The 17,761-nt window shown below is 42.1% G+C and overlaps 1 protein-coding gene across 7 annotated transcripts in view; it reads left to right on the top strand.

The window, feature by feature from the left end:
* SLC4A4 (solute carrier family 4 (sodium bicarbonate cotransporter), member 4) overlaps window positions 1-17,761 on the top strand; it is a 345,530-nt gene that overhangs the window by 44,205 nt on the left and 283,564 nt on the right. For all 7 annotated transcript variants that reach the window (XM_015567926.1, XM_015567925.1, XM_006769914.2 and 4 more), the window contains one exon: window positions 6,160-6,339. In XM_015567926.1, coding sequence (XP_015423412.1) covers window positions 6,160-6,339 — 180 coding nt within the window. The remainder of the gene's footprint in view (window positions 1-6,159; window positions 6,340-17,761) is intronic.

Raw genomic sequence — 17,761 nt, forward strand, 5'->3', positions numbered from 1 at the left:
CTCTTTTTAATTTTTGAGGAAGCTCCATACTGTTTTTCATAGTGGCTGCACCAACCTGCATTCTCACCAGCAGTGAACTAGTGTTCCCTTTTTTCCACATTCCCGCCAGCATTTGTTGTTAATTTTTTTATGATAGCCATTCTGATAGGTGTGCGATCGTACCACACTATCATTTTGATTTGCATCTCTCATATGATTAGTGTCTTTGAGCATGTTTTCATATGTCTCTTGGCCTTCCGTATGTCTTCTTTCGAAAAGTATCTGTTTAGGTCTGTTGCCCATTTTTTTACTGTTTATCTTCATTTTGTTAAGTTGTATGAGTGCCCTGTAAATGTTGGAGATTAAACCCTTATCAGTGATAACATTGGCAAATATGTTCTCCCATGCAGTGGCTTTCTTATTGTTTTGTTGATGGTTTCCTTTGCTGTACAGAAGCTTTTTATTTTGATGTAGTCCCATTTGTTTATTTTGTCTTTAGTTTCCATTGCCCTAGGAGCTGTATTGGTGAAGATATTGCTTCGGCATGTGTCTGAAATTTTGCTGCCTGTGGATTCCTCTAATATGGTTTCCCATCTTATGTTTAAGGCCTTTATCGATTTTGAATTTATTTCTGTATATGGTGTAAGTTGGTGGTCTACTTTCATTTTTTTTGCAAAATTTGTCCAATTTTCCCAGCACCATTTATTGAAGAGACTATCTTGACTCCATTGTATGTTCTTGCCTATATCCTTCTTGGCAATAGCCATACCAGACTTTAGGAATCTTGGAGTAATACTAAGTTACTTTAGATAAGCCAGGGAAGGCAGTACTTAAGTTATATTTTGGGAATATTGCTGATTAGGTCTAAAAATAATGATATAAAGTGCCAGGTGTTGTGGAATCTTTGCTTTAAACTAGAGAGAAAAGAAGTTCAGCTGATTATAGAAAGAGCAATACTGTGGATAAAAATCAAATTTGGAATATCTCTCTGTTTAGAGATGTATGTAGGAAGCTGAAGGTATGGGTTTGCTGGGGTGATTGTGGGGGTCTAATCCATAGGCCAGAAATCCACTTCCCTTACAATCACCCAGCCATCTCCATCCTCCTCCCCCAGGACTGTCATCTCAGATTGTAAAAAGTATTTATATGCTGCTTTATTCCAAACAGGTTAGTGTGAAGGGAAAATAATGATTGCAAGTTTAGAAGAGTGAGGTTAGTGTATAAGATGCCTGTCATGAAACTCTGCCTGCCCACTACAGGTTGGCCCGAGATTTGTCTCTATTTCTAGCAGTCAGCGTGACGAAGGGCACGTAATCAGTGGTAAGACTGATAGTGTAAATGTAGTATATATTACAACAAAACAAAACACCGCCACAGCAGTGACGAAGTGCTCCCTGGTCTTGATATTGACACCTGAGAGAGAGTTCTGTGGGGCTTTATGCCTTCACTGGTGACAATATCCTTGACTTCCCTGAACCTTGGATTCTTTGCTTGTACAGTGTGGATAATAGCAGTATTTAATTCAGGCAGTTTTGAGGACTGCATGAAGTAATCGATATGAGACTTAGCCAGAAGCTGGCATGTTTGTAAGTACCCAATAAATGGTTTCTATCATCTTATGTACTGTAAACACAGCACCATGTTTCCTAAAGGCGCCAATAGATCTGTCTTGCAGGTAGAGGCATATGTTGTTAAGCACCCAGTCCTCCAGACGGGTTTGCCCCTGGTAAACCCCATTTCTGGTTTGATGGGTTTAATTTTACAAAGTCTTAAATACTCCTTGGTAGCAAAGTGGGTGTCTGTGAAAGCCCACTGGGATGACTCCCGGGTGGTGAGGGGCAAAGGTGCCCTGGTGGCCTGCACGCACGACAGCAACTATCAGTGACGTCAGTTTAGAAATATCTGAGGCATTCGGAGAACAGCACACAATAGCTTCACAGCACTTCATCTTGCAGCCGAGGTGGAGCAGGTGAGCATGGGGCGGGCCAAGGATCACCTGGCTAATTTCTGACATCCAGAGATAACCCTGAAAACCATGTTTACTTCCCAGTAATGCTGGCTGTGGGGTGGATTCTGAGATATTCCCGAGACATGTAGAGTTTCTGGGGAATTTGTACCATCTGTCTGAGAAAGGCATGCGGGGTATGTATTTGAACATATGAAACCAAGGCCACTGCCAAGTCAAGGACTGGGTGCTCTTTGACTCACACCTAAATTCTAGTAATTTTACTCTACAAAATTTTGAGGAGCAAGAACGGAGCCTTTATTTTAATAACATTTTAAATAATCGCCTTTTCCCTATGAGTTATTGTTATTTTAAAATGTTTCCTTCTTTTTACACTATCTTTGGAAACATTTTTAGAGAGAAGTGTGTGTGCGTGTGTGTGTGTGTGTGTGTGTGTGTGTGTGTGTGTGTGTGTTTAACCTAAAATTTCCTGGTAAGTTTAGCAGATAACTGTCCTTGATTCTTTGAGTGTCTTACTGTTTTGTAGACGCTTGCTGGGTAGGAAAGCTTGTCTGTCACGTTTCTCATTTTCATTTTACATGTAAATTTATGGCTTTTCTGAGAATTTGCTGTTTTTTTTTTTTTTTTTTTTTTTTTTGTTTGTTGTTGTTAACCCTTACCTGATGATGTCTTCCCATTGATTGTTAGAGAAAGTAGAAGGGAGAGAGACAGAGAAACATCAATGTGAGAGAGATACATGGATTGGTTGCCTCCTGCATGCACTCTGACCAGGGCCAGGGAACCTGCAACCAAGTACGTGCCCTTGACAGGAACGGAACCTGGGACCCTTCAGTCTGCAGGCTGACACTCTATCCACGGAGCCACACTGGCTAGGGCTTTGAGAGTTGTCATTTTGAAAATAGCCATCCATCTTCAGGATTTATCTCTGAGACAAGTACAGACATTCCAATGAAAATAAATACTTAGATCCACCCACAGTAATCTTATCAACAATAGCCTGTTTCCATCAGCGATGCTGCTTCTATGGACCCTAAAGACAGGTATTCTGTGGGGGTGGTAAGAATGTTTATGTTCCAGCTCATTCTCCTTCTGGCATTTTTGTTACTGAGCACATCCAGCTTAGGAAGTATGTGGTCCTCCCCTTGAGAAAGCATGCCTAGCCCCCCTCCCCCCCATCAAAGCAAGGCTGTCCTTACCCTCTTCTCAAAGAAGCTGAGGTGGAGAGAGGCCAGGAAGTAGTTGATGAAACACAGGCGCTGCCCCTGAGTTCCTAAAGGTTTGCCTCACCTCGGGACCATGCTCCTTTGCCTCTGTCTGAACACAAGTCAGAGTGGGAAGTTTCAGGCACCAGTAATGTGCGAGAGGAAAGGAAGATGCTTTGAGGTTTGGATCGCTCAGCTCAGGGCCATGACTTCCTCTGGCCACTCTTGGAAAGGCGGACCTTCCTCACTCAGGGGATATGGGCTTTTACTGTGCTGTGCGGATCCCCACAAACAGTTCATAGCCTTGTGGGTGCCAGAGCGCTGTAGTTTCTCAGAGGCCACCACTGAGACCACCAAACGTGCCTAAGTGGCCATACGGGATGGAGTGACAGCCCAGAGTAACTGCAAATGGTCAGGAGGGGTCTTTTTTTTAGAATTGGTGGAAATGTTCTCAAATTGGATAATGGTGATGGCTGCACAACTCTGTAAACATACGAAAAATCACTGGATTGTATTCTTCCAACATGTGAGTTTTATGACATGTACATTATACCTCAATAAAGCGGATAATAAAAATGCCTGAAATTTGGGCTGTCTTGAAAGGAACCATGTTTCTGAGCCAGTACACCTGTCCGAAAGTGTGTCACAGAGTGGGTGGGGAGGCATCTGAGGCAGGCGCTGGAGGAAATGGGACCAGCAGAATCTTACTCATGAGCCAGGGAGGAGGCCTGGGATCGAAATGGGAATAAAATGGCACTGTTTTTGCCCTGACCGGTTTGGCTCAGTGGATGGAGCATCGGCCTGTAGACTGGAGGGTCCCAGGTTTGATTCCAGTCTAGGGCATGTACCTTGGTTTCGGGCACATCCCCGGTGGGGGGTGTGCAGGAGGCAGCTGATCGATGTTTCTAACTCTCTATCCCTCTCCCTTCCTCTCTGTAAAAATCAATAAAAATATATTTTAAAAAAAGGCACCGTTTTTATGGTGATGACAACTCAAATTAGGTTCCAGAATGTAAGTACATTGCTCCCTTTGAAAGCTCACTTTTGAATAGCTCCAAATCTTTCATTTGGTGAACAACAGCAACACTTTATAGCCAGAAATCTTACCTTGAAGTTGTTATCAGCTCAAATAAGAGTGTCTTGTCAATGATTCATCAGGTGTACTATACAGATTTGTATAAATAGATTACCAAATGTTTCTGAATGGCATCAATATAACTAATGTAGCTTAACTGCCATTTTCTTCTTGCTTGTCGTTATGTAGTAGGAAGTAGATAATAGTTAATGTGACAGGTTTTAAAAAAATTTTTCAACTTACCTTTTTTATGGTGTTTTCCGAATTCCGGAATGACGGCGACTAAGCTTTCAGTGTTTGCTTGACTCAAGAAATCGGTTGGCTTTGCTTACATATATTGTGTGAAACTTCAGATAAAGCGGCAGGACTCCCTCTGTAACTGGAGCGCAGGAAACAATTGACACTGTTACTTAATTCACATTGTTTCTGAGACATTTCCTACTTTCCCATGAGAACAATTTGCTTGCAGATGGTGAGACATGATACATTTCTCCTTGGTACCGGTTCTGTGAGGAGAATTTCATGGCGCTTTGTAGTAGTTGAGTTAGTATGTGTGTCTGTGTGTTTGGGTGTGTGTGTTGCTGGGGGCAGGTTCATGCTTTATACATGTAGATGCCTCCAACTTCATTCCAGGTAGCAAATGTTTTCCTTTGAATGCTAGCCCATTCACTCCGGGTTCTACACTCCTTAGTTGGAACCTCTTTCTTGAAGGAGCATATGATTGTTTTAATCCTTACAGTTTAAGGAAACACCCCTGTGAATTATGGTGTTTGAAGATATGCCGAATGAGTTACTGGGGAAAGTGGTTCACAGCAGTTTACCTCAGCCCTACTGCATGTTCAGGTATTTCATACCTGTAGGTGTGTGTGATGTTGTCTGGGGCACGGCAAAGTGGTCATCAAGGAATGATTCCAGAATGGGAGAGCAAATCCATACATGAGATACTCTAATTAGAAGTTTAAAAAACCAAAGTTTTTGCATTACTTCCGAAAATAGTGGTTCCCACATCCAGGAATTATGTGGGATATAAAGTGAAAGTAAAAGTTTCCCAATTAAAAAAAATAAAGGACATGGAACGTTGATTTCCCTTTTTTCTGTCTTATCAGATTTTGTTAAAATAATACCGCTTGTCAGTTTTGCAGCTCCATCCATCCAGGGAGCTGAAAGCGCTTCACAATCTTTTCTCCTCATGCCCTTCTCTTCAAGGCAATTTTGGCTGGGCTGGGTTTATTTTTATCATTGCAACGACCAGTTTTTAGAAACTTTTGCAAACGAAAAAGAAAAATGAGAATGGCACTGTAGCTGACATTCATTTCAGCTGCTGCCTCGTGTGAACATTTGAGTATTTCTAAAATCTTCTCTCCAACCATGTTGTATGTCTTATTTTTTTCTCAGCTTGTCCCAGTTCTAAGTGTCTATTCTGCTGATTGGGTAAAAAAATAATAATAAAAAAAGTTTTAGTGTAAAGCCTTATCCCAGCAGAATGACTTCTTGAACTCTGAGTTAGATCTTTATTTTTTGTAGCCTCAAGAGCTCCTTTTTGATCATCCTGTTGGGTATAATCACAGACTCAGGGAGGTTAGCACTGGAAGGGCCTCTGGGGTTGCTCAAGGTAAGTCTGTCATTATACAAATGATGAGCTTGAGGCCCAGAATGGTTAAGGGACTCAAGGTCGTAGAGGTCATTGATGGCAGAGGTCTGCCTAGAATCAAGGATTTCCAGTGTGGTATTCCTTTGGCTCTCCTAAATAAAAACTCACCTATCTGGATAGAAACTAGAGGATACCCTCACAGAATCTTAGGGCCCACCAGCAGGTTGAACGACAGTAATGTTGAATTCATAGACTTTTTTTTTTGGTGGGGGATCTGTGGATTTTGTGCAGTTGATATGCAGCACAGAATGTGGTTTCAAATGGTGATTTGTGTACCTTCCTTTAGGCCACCACACCATCTACATTGGGGTCCATGTGCCGAAGAGCTACAGGAGAAGGAGACGGCACAAGAGAAAGACGGGACACAAAGAAAAGAAGGAAAAGGAAAGAGTCTCTGAGAACTACTCAGACAAGTCTGACGTGGAAAACGCCGATGAGTCCGGCAGCAGCATCCTCAAGCCGCTCAGTGAGTACTCCGTGGGCATGGCCGCCTCTCTGCCTCACTCCTGCGGCCCCGGGAAAGGCACTTTTTAGGATCTTGTGGCTAATGCGAGGGGTGCAATCATAAGGAGGTGGCCTCCTCTAAAGGGTCATGTCTGTGGAGATGCTTTTCTTGTCCTAGCAGGTTGTTCTAGAAGGCGATCTGAGTTGGTTGGAGAATATTTGACAAAGGTTAGGCATGGTTGTGTATCTTACATTTTGACTAGTGAAATAGGGCAGAGCATTAAAGATGGCATTTGACTACAGTAATCAACAGGAACTGAAAGGTTCTTAAAGAAATTATTGGATCATTTCTGCTTAGAAATAGCTTCCATTGAGACAGTAGGTCAAGATGGAAATTATATATTTATAATATATATAATATATATATTATATGTTACTTATAGGGTTCTAAGTGATATTTAACCAGGTCATGGGTTGGGCTGGTAATTTAAAAAGGAACAGTGGAAAAGCATCCTGTAAGTCATAGAAGAATGTAGAGTGGAGTGGCATAGCTCTTGAAATGTCGAACATATTAGATATCGTACTTTGGACAGAAGTGTTACTAAGAACAGAATAACAGGAGGTCAAAGAACACCCTTGGATTCAAGTCATGGGAGGACTGTGTGTTTAGGTGCATGTGAATGTTGCTTTTGTTTCTTTGTATGTGGGGAATATTTGGCTCTCTGGGTAGCTGTGTCTGAAGCGAGAATGAGTATGTGCAGTAGAAGCGAGAAGCAGTAGAAACACGTGCCAATTTGGGGAGATTCCCCAACAGGAGTTCCGTAGTGACAGCTTTTCACATTGGCAGAGCTCTGTTCATTCTTCATCTCTTTGCTACAGTGGCAGAAATATGGAACCTGTAATAAAATGCATTAGGGTGGCATGGATGCAGATCCAGTTCTGTCACTGCAGGTGACGAGAAGCCAAATTGGAATGAACAGCTGAGGAGTGTTGAAAAGTGAGTTTATGGAGTTAAATTGAAGAGGGTGTGAAGTGCAGTGATGTGAATCTGTGAATTTGTTAAAGTCTCACTACTGGAACTGAGCAGGTGGCTTGAAGCTATAGAGGCACCTGCTGAGAGGAGCAGTGCAGGTGGACCTCCTAAGTAAAGACAGACGTCCTGAGGAGAGTTTGGAGATGGACCACCACGTTACAACTTAAGGTGCTGGAATAAATGTGAGACTTAGGCGGGACCAGAGGACAAAAGACAAGAGTTATGCACTTTTCATTGGAATATTGGGAATCTGAAGGGAATCCTTCATATATTGGCTAAAAACATCTAAAGACGAAAAAACATGGGGACTGTTTCAAGTACAGTCCTTGAAATGCTGATAAAAAAGGTCACAGTTAATAGTGTGGAGGAACAAAAGATAACATCCCTTTCCAAATAAATTACTGCTGTCTATCTGGATTTGCTATCTGTTTCGGCAAGGCCTGAGCCCGAATCACAGATACTCTCCCCAGTGTGTGTGTGTGTGTGTGTGTGTGTGTGTGTGTGTGTGTATGTGTGATCTCTCTTTCTGTCTCTCTCCAAGTCACTTCCCATTCTGCAATTTAAGAACAAGAGTACATCATCACTATACATAATAAAAAGGGAGAGATGCTCTCTTAGACAAATGGGCCAAGGAATTTTGAGATGATAATTATGTACCAGCTTTGTAAAGGAAAGGCAATGGAACAATGCCAGTAATACTCAAGTCAGTAATAGGGGATGAACTGATCAGAAAGGTAGTGAGTATCAGTATGTGTCTACCATGGGCGTACTGTTGCTTTCTGTGGCATCTGGGGACTAGTTTTGAGTACAGCATGTACGATAAGCAAGGTGTTCATTCTCGTTAGCCTCAGGTCTCCTTTCTGGGGAGTATTACATTATGTTGTATGCCTGGTTTCTGAAGGGATTATATGGAGAGACCATTGTTAAGGACTGAATTGTTCAGAGATCATCATAAAATTATTTATGAATTTGCATTTTACAGTTAGTTATTTTCCTGCTAGTTTATAAGTTATGCACCATTCAATTCGGCATGAAGGTTCTCTTAGAAAGCATCATATATTCCAGTAGTTCTCAACCTTCTGGCTCTTTAAATACAGTTCCTCATGTTGTGACCCAACCATAAAATTATTTTCGTTGCGACTTCATAACTGTAATGTTGCTACTGTTATGAATCGTAATGTAAATATCTGATATGCAGGATGGCCTTAGGCGACCTCTGTGAAAGGGTCGTTCGACCCCCAAAGGGGTCGCGACCCACAGGTTGAGAACCACTGGTGTATTCTCTCCACTGCTTATTGTGGAGACTAGATGGACTGGTAGCTGGTTAATCTGGTGCAGTTCTATTTAAGATGTTACACTCATGTATCGAATGACATTTAACCCTATGATTTGGGGAAGCTATAGGGCACTGGCACCAATATGACAATAACATTCTTTTATGGGAAAACTCATTTACTGCAATATCTGCCTAGCGGTATGCCATTATTGGTTCTCAAGAACAGCCACACACAGTTTCTGTTATTGTTAGGTCTAGGCTTTTGGAGATACTTATGTCTATAAAGTACCACAGCCCATAGACAAGATTCTTTTTTCCACCGCATTTAATATTTTTTATTATTTATTTATTGTCTAAAGTTTTACATATGTCTCCTTTTTCCCTGATTGACCCCCTCCCCCCCCCAGCCATTCCCACCCCGGGCAAGCCCTCACCAACCCAGTGTCTGTGTCCATTGGTTATGCTAATATGCATGCATATAAGTCCTTTGGTTGCTCTGTAACCCCCCCTCCCCACCTCACCTGCCATTTGTCTCTGGATCTATTTTTGTTCATCAAATCATGTTGATCATTATATCCCACACATGAGTGAGATCATGTGATATTTATCTTTCTCCGACTGATTTATTTTGCTTAGCATAATGCTCTCCAGTTCCACCATGCTGCTGCGAATGGTAAAAGCTCCTCCTTTTAAAAAAAATTATTTTTTACAGAGGAAGGGGGAGGGATAGAGAGTTAGAAACATCGATGAGAGAGAAACATTGATCAGCTGCCTCCTGCATACCCTCTACTGGGGATGTGCCTGTAACCAAGGTACATGCCCTTGACCGGAATCGAACTTGGGAACCTTCAGTCCACAGGCCGATACTCTATCCACTGAGCCAAACCGGTTAGGGAAAATTCCTTTTTTAGAGCAGCATAGTATTCCATTGTGTAGATGTACCACAGTTTTTTAATCCACTCCTCTGCTGATGGGCACTTAGGCTGTTTCCAAATCTCAGCTATGGTAAATTGTGCTGCTATGAACATAGACACGATTCTTGCATGGGCCTGACATTGCGTCAGGCGAGGCTTCTATTATTGAAAGTACGCCACATATAAGCAAGCAACTCGATGAGAATCATCTCTGATTCTTTCCTTGATGTCACCCACATATACAATCCAGCAATGACTTTTGTTGGTTCTACTTCTAAAATATGCCTGGATCTGTCTGCCCCTGAGCAGTGTGGCTGCCACATTTGGGGCCAGGGAATTGTCATCTCTTACATAAACAACTGCAACAGGCTCCACTGTTCAAGTCTCCTTCCACCCAGAGGCAACAGGGGTCATCGTAAAGTGTGGATCGAGCCGTGCCATTCCTGCGCTGAAAACCTCCTGTTGTCCTTAGAAGAAAATCTCGATTGGGCAGCACGGCCCATGGTGTCTCACCACGCGTGCTCCGGTCATTCTGTCCGTGCTCTCTGTTCTTCAGCCACACTCAATCTTCAGCTTCTTGGTGTCCAAACCTTTTCTGCTTCAGGGCCTGTGCACATGTAATCCTGTCTGTTTGGAATAGTCATCCCAGTTCTGTCCTGGTTAGCTTTTCTCCTGCGTTATATTCCAGCTTGAAGATTTTGTGTCATCTGGGAGGCCTTTCCTTCCTACTCTACAGGGTGGGGAGAAAGTCGGCTTACAGCTGTGAGTCCTGAATATTGTTTATTACTTAGTGCATTATTTTCCGTCAACCTACTTTTGCCCCACCCTGTATAATGTGTGTTCTCCAGTGTTGTTCTTTCTCAGCTTTTTGTTTCCTTAATGATATATGTTTTAACTTTCAGTTTTTCGAGCCTATAGTTTTGTCTGGTGCTGATGCTAGCTTATGAGCTCCGGGAGCGCGAGGATCAGATTTGTCTTGTCATTGTTTTCTCTGGCACCTAGCACAGTGTCTGACATGTGGTATATGCTTCATAAATGCTGACTGAAGAGTAACTGAGGGGATGGATTACTACAGGTGAATACATAAGCACTGCTTTTATTTATCTAAATACTTTCTACATTATAGATAATGGGTCAGCTGATTTTCTTATTTTTAATTCTTGCAAATTATTTTCATATTTCCTTGCACTGTCTTTCTCCTTTGCCATGGAAATCTCTTCTAAACTTTTGATGATGCTACTTTGGGAAGTGCCTCATTATTTTATTTTATTTTTTTAAAATATTTTTTATTGATTTTTTACAGAGAGGAAGGGAGAGTGATAGAGAGTTAGAAATATTGATGAGAGAGAAACATCGATCAGCTGCCTCCTGCACACTCTCTGCTGGGGATGTGCGCGCCACCAAGGTACATGCCCTTGACTGGAATCGAACCTGGGACCCTTGAGTCCGCAGGCTGACGCTCTCTTCACTGAGCCAAACCGGTTAGGACTCATTATTTTAACTATTGCTAACAAGGTATTGTGGCCTGGGTAGGGGGCCCCTGAGTGTGCTGAGCTGCTTGTCACACACAGGTGATGGGAGAAACTGATCCACAGGGCACATGGATTCCTCACACACACTTGAAGATGCTCACTACTCCACACCAAACGTGGGCTGCTCAGCTTCAGAGGCCATCGTCCAGAGGCATGGACTCGGATAGTAATGGGCATCTAAAAGAAGAAATAAGCCAAATATTTAGGCACGTTAGGAAGATGACATTAGTGGTTTCATTTAGCTGATGTCACAGGTGCTTTTGCTTTTCTCTGTGGCTTCGGTGTCCACACAGGGCTTCTGAAAGGCGAATGCATATTCTGACTCACACATTTGGAGCTGTGACGAAGGAAGCTCGCTGGCTTCATTTCCCCCTCGGCACTCAGCGGCAGCTCCGAGTCCGTGCACAGGGGCTGTTCCTCCAGTGTGGTGTCTGCGCGGCTGGTGTCTGAGCTGGTGTCCCCGCCTGGGACACAGAGAGGGCGACACGTGTGAGAAGCGTGGTGCACGAGCAGGGGGAGCGAGGCTGGGGAGGAAATGTGAAATGGAGGAGAAGCAGGAGGGAAGACAAGGGAATGAGGAGGTGGTGTGGAGTGGGTGCTGGAGAGAAAAGTTAGATTGTGCTCTTCCTTAAAAATAACCCTTTGCCTCCTCCTCGGTACACTTTTTTAAATTTTTTTTGTCAGTTAGCAGCTGCCATCCTCCGAGGTTGCCCAGAAAGTGGTGGGAAGGTGGTCCTCAGTGACATAGGCTCTGGAAAAGCAGCACGACTTCCCACCATCGGTGGTTTTGGTCTCTGAACGTCTCACTCTGTTAGTGTCCTGGGATATTTATGGGGGAATCATAGGCCACTTTGTGACTGCGGAGACTGAAAATGTGTAAGGTGTTGGGAAACAGAGCTGCAAACAGTACAGAACATCCTGTTCAGCCTGTCAGTGTGATGTGTAACATGTTTCTTGACAAGTCTGAGCAGGCATCAGTGCCTGGAGGCAGTTGCACACACATGTGTTGCCCTTATGGGATCATCTTGCTAGGTGTGTGCACACAAGCACCCTCAGTCTTGTGGTATTCTTTTTTTTTTTGAGAGAGAGAGAGAGAGAGAGAGAGAGAGAGAGAGAGATTTGTTGCTCCACTTGTTTATGCATTCGATGATTGATTCTTGTATGTGCCCTGACCAGGGATCGAACCCACAGCCTTGGTGTATCAGGAAGATGCTCTAACCAACTGAGCTACCTGGTCAGGACCCTGTGTATTCTTTCGAAGCTCTTTAGACGTGTCCCACAATTGATGGATCGATCTGTGCTAGTGAGCATTGTTCCGTGTGCCTGGAACAATGGGTGCCAGTGGGTGCTCCTGTTATATTCAGGAAACTGAAACAGAGAAATGGGCAGCTGCTTTTGTTCAGTGCTTCCTGGTGAATGGACAGAGTAGCTGTGCATAAGAGCCAAGATTATTGGGGGTTTTGTCACTTGACTTCCCCTTTTCCCAGTGCACACCCTGTGCCCTCCCCCAAGTTGACCTTATTCTTCTTGGTGAATTTCTGTGTTTTCTTGGTTTTTAAATGTTCTCAGCTAAGGCCCTTAATTTTGATACCATAAGGTAAGATCTCTTCTTCTGCGTGCCACTTGCATGTGCCCAAAATGAATCCACCTGCAGGAGAGAAGATCTTCGGAATATGTGTGAAATGAGCTAGATTCTTTTCCTGCTAAGAAACAAAACAAAACACAAAAAACTATACTGTCTCTTTCACCCTCCTTTCTGTTTTTTTTTTTCATCTTATGTAAGTAGGAGGTAATACTTATCTTTAGGAAATACTTTATCTTTAATATAAAAACAAAGGCTTTTTACATTAAATAACTGAAGAGTAAAACGTACCTTTGCAGAAGGGGCACTTGGGATATAATTTCCTGGAGAGGCAGCCAGGGGCGCATATTCCAGCCAGACCCAGTGTGAATCCCAGCTCCTACCAGCAGTGTAACCTTGGCAAGATATGTCACCTCTCTGTGCTTCAGTCTCTTCATCTGTAAAAAGGGATAATGATAGAACTTAAGTCATAGTGTTCCAAGTATTAAATGAGTGGTGCATCTAGTTAGCAATAATGATGAGCAGCTATTATTTTGGGTTTCTCTGAACACATTCTTCAAGCTCATCTTTTCTGTACAGGCTACACAGGTAATGCCAAAACTTTGGAGAGATGAAGTCCTTATGAATGCTAACCACTATTCTGTAAGCGCTGCTGGCCTTTTCGACTACAAGTACCTACTAGCTACCCTTTGCTTTAGCTGTCAGCTTGGCTCCTGGCTCCCAGTGGCATCCTTTGGAAAAACTAACCTAAATCCAGTCTCTCAACTTGCCAATGGGTATCAGCCTGGATGCTGGTTGGCAGGAGTAAGGACCAAGGAAGTAAGGGACAGGCGATTCCTATTGTGCTTTTTTTGTGTGTAGGGGACTGCCATTAGCAAGTGGCTCTGCTTACCAAGAGTGTCCTTGGATTTAGTCAACAGTTGGAATTCCTAGTTCTGGGCCACTGAGAGCGAATGGGCCATTCAGTTTCTCATGAGAAGGATCTCTTTCTGGATCTTTGTGTGTGTGTTTCTCAGCGAAATTAATCTGATTAGAAGCGCTTTTGGATGGGACAAGTCAGCAACTTGAAGGCAGTGCTGTGCAGAAAGGAAAAGCATTTGGCATCCTTCTGTTTTTGGTGGCACTGGGTTGGCTCAACAATGTTGTGTTTTGTGTGCTGCAAGTAATTGCTGTTCGTTCTTCTGCGACACTGATGGATGTAGGAGGACTGTGTCATGGTGCTTCAGTCTTCTTTCGCCAGTTAAATCAGGGAGCCTTGGATTTCTGGAATGCTGTTCTCTTGAAGCCACCAAAAAGTGCCCTCCAAGTATACGTTTTTACACTATGAAAGGTTGCCTCTGACTATTCTGTTACAATAGTGATTCCATTTTATCATGCCGTGCGATGTTATGAATAGTGTGTTTATGTGTGTCATGGGAGAGTTGATGTTGCTGCTATTTATAGTGACTCATGAGTTAAGGAGGCCTCACAGGGTTCTACCATCTCTAGGTGCTGGGGGACTTAAGGGCTCAAAAGAGATTGTGACTTGGGTGGAAAATTGGGAAAACAAAACAGAGCCGTGTGTAAAATCTGAAATGTGAAATATACTTTACTGAAGTGAATGGGGTGTAAATGACTGTCTGCCACAGGCATTACTACCTAAGTAGAAGGCAGGACACATCCTGTTGTTTGGGTCTAAGTTTATGAGGCAGGAAACTAGAGCAGTGAGTGTATTTTGTGAGTATGTGTGTAAGTATGTGTGTGGCTGGAATGCACTGAAAGAATGGGAGATATTGGTAGGGATCTTAGGAAATTTCTCATATTGAAGTAAATGATTCTTAAAGGACTATATGGGTTCTTTTTTTGTTTTTGGTTTTTTGTTAATCCTCATTCTAGGATATTTCATTGATTTTTAGGGAGAGTGGAAGAGAGAGGGAAAGACAGAGAGAAACATTGATGTGAGAGAAACACATTGATTGGTTGCCTCCTTCATGAGCCCTGACTAGGGCCTGGGCCAGGGAGGAGCCTGCAACCAAGGTATGTGCTCTTGGCTGGAATCAAACCCAGGACCCTTTGGTTGGCAGGCCAACACTCTATCTACTGAGTCAAACTGGCTAGGGCTATATAGGTTCTTAATCCTGGGGTTTTAGATTCAGGGCTTTGTGAGTGTGAACTGTTGATACAGAAGTGGTTGAGATGAGGGACCATGTCAGAGTACAAAATGTTAGTTAAAAAGGCATTTCTCTAAAGAACCATATAGCATGTTGAGCTGAAATAAGCCTGCCTCTGCTGATGACTATTTATTTAGGGTTTGTATTCCACTGTGGTGAGGATTGTGTATATAATAGGCTACTTACGATAGTGAGATTTTTCATTGCTGAGTGTGTCACCAAGCTGTTTGTGGAGGGTCTTACATAGAGAATCTAAGAATTGTTTATGTAAGTGTATTATGGATACACAGATTAGTCCACGTTGCTGCAGGGATGAACTTAGATGACCTCTGTACACCCTTCTCAGAATTATGATTTCATGATTTTGAAACAAGCACATCCCTGAATTTTTTTTATTCTTTTGCTGTTTGCCAATTAAGCAGAATTCCCTTTTTTTTTTTTTTTTAAAGCAGGATGCACTCGATACCCTAGGAGCCACTTCTGGTAGCGGTGTTATTGTGGTCCAGCAATTTGTATTAAAATTATCCTTTGTCACCAAAACTTGGCCACGGAAATCACAAGAGAAAGCAATTATATGTAATTGATTTTCCTTCATTTATGAGGCTTTGGGAAGGACTAATGCAGGTGTTATGGAAAATGTGACTTTTGAATGAAAATTTACAATAAACATGTGGACCATATAGCTAACTGTGTTTGTTCAAAACTAAAGTTGAAGCAGAAAATAAGGTGAATTTTGTTACCAAGGCAGAATAGCACTTTCTATAATTGGAAATTCACTGCCAATTCACCCAATATCCAGAACACATGCAGGAGCAACTATAAAGTCCTACGTCAATTCTTTGTCTAATTTTTCTTTGTTACTTCTTGTGAAAATATTGCATGTCCCATGCAAATAAACACCAAGGAAACAAACAAGCAAAACATATTTCAGAAAGATTTATGGATTATTTTTTATTGATGTCCACACCCAGAAACAGCTAATCTTTCCCTTTCCTCCAGTTCTTAAAGATAGATTTTGAGCTCACTCAAGATACTCTGGTTAAGAAGGACCGAAGGCAGATCACTGGTATTTCACTGGCTACTTCATTTAGACCAAATACTAATCAAACTTTTTGAAAGTATGTGTGAAAAGTTTGTTGAGGAAACTTTTCTGAGTTATTATTTGCATGTTCAAACCAAACTTGGAACATATATAGGTCCCCTCTTCCTCGCCCCCCATGAAACTGACTGGAAATCTGTGCATGCTACATTCTCTTTAAGCTCCTTTTATTCTTCCTTACATTTGTACAAACATTTAAGAGATGAATATATTGAGACAAATTTGAGGATCTTTGCATATTTTTGTATGCAGAAATATTTTTCTGGTTTGGCAGGTGGGGAGAATGTAATGTCTTTAAGAGTGGGAGTAGGGAGTATTTATTTATTTATTTATTTATTTATTTATTTATTTATTTATTTATTTATTTATTTATTTATTTATTTAAATCCTCACCAGAAGATATGTTTTTATTGATTTTAGAGAGAGTGGAAGGGGGGGGGGAGAGAGAGAGAGAGAGAGAGAGAGATGAGAGAGAGAGAGATGAGAGAGAAACATGGATCATTTGCCTCATGTACTCATCCTGACCAGGAATCCAACCTGCAGCATTTTGATGTATAGGACAACGCTCCAAATCAGGTCATGCAAATATAAGAATGTAAGGAATGTGTTAGTTATGTCTGCAAGATGATTCTCCGATGAGGAACTTGGACCTTGTCTTAGAGCTGTACTCCTCCTTTTCTTAATACTTGGGGATTTATTTTTTGATGCCAGAACACCATAGGATGAATAACCTTAGCGTTCTAAAAAACCCTTTTCAATGTTCTCTAGTCTTCTAGCAGATCATTTAACTTAACTGCAGTTCACTTTATAACTCTTATAGCAGAGTACCTCCAGGATGTGTCCAGCCACAGGACAAAGCTGGAGGAAAGTACTTACTTTCTACAGAGGCTACCCTGAGTGTCCACACCAGATCCAAGACTGGTCCCTTAGAAATCTGCCTGATGACAGTGGAAATTTGGAGTGAGGCAATGGGATTTTTTAGGAAGACAGTTGGGGCTAGGGGAATTTTTGTAAGCAATGAGCCATTCTTTAATTGAAACCACTGGATGTGGTTAGTAGTTTATTTTAAAAACACCATATGTTAGTTCATTTCTATGTACTGTGACAATCATAGTTTAATCAAAAGCTGCTTGTGACATTTCTGTTTAGTGTTCATGAAAGAGTGGCTTGCTTCCTTGAAATCCTGAACTCCGTGCCAAATGCCAACACTTTCACAACTACAGCTTGGCTTTTAGGCAATTGCATAGCTTTTTGAGTATGTGGTAGCTTTTTGTTTACTTTCATTAATTTGTCATATTCTTAAATGGAATAATGTTTTCTCAACCTTTTGTTTGGTAAACAGTGACTTTTACTCCTTTCTCCATGGTTCTCCTGAGAGGAAATAAGTATAAGTTAATGTAAGTGTTTTTATTTTTATTTTTTATTCTCCCTTTTGGCCAGAAAGGCAGGCTAATGGATGATCTCTTTGAGACGTGACCAATTTTATGAACCATAAACTTGTAAGCTTGTCATCATCCTTCACGGTATGGGCAGGCACTCTGTTCGCCACCTCGACAGGCTGAGAAAGATGCAGATGCAGCCAGATCCTTGAGCTTTCGGTGCAGTGCAAATCCACTCAGTTCATTTCAGTCCAATCCATTTTGATCCAACCCAAGAAATATTTATGGAGCACTTCTTTTTTTCAGGCATAGTCCTGGGCACTGGGCCTGCAGAAATGGAAATTTCATTAAAAATGGACAGTTTAGTCCTGGCCAGTGTGGCTCAGTTGGTTGAGTGTCATCCCATGCATTGAAAGGTCTCTGGTTCAATTCCTGGTTGGGGTGCATACGGGAGATAATCAGTCGATGTTTCTCTCACA

The sequence above is a fragment of the Myotis davidii genome, unplaced genomic scaffold (assembly GCF_000327345.1).
Source record: "Myotis davidii unplaced genomic scaffold, ASM32734v1 scaffold284, whole genome shotgun sequence".
In the NCBI taxonomy this organism is placed as follows: Eukaryota; Metazoa; Chordata; class Mammalia; order Chiroptera; family Vespertilionidae; genus Myotis; species Myotis davidii.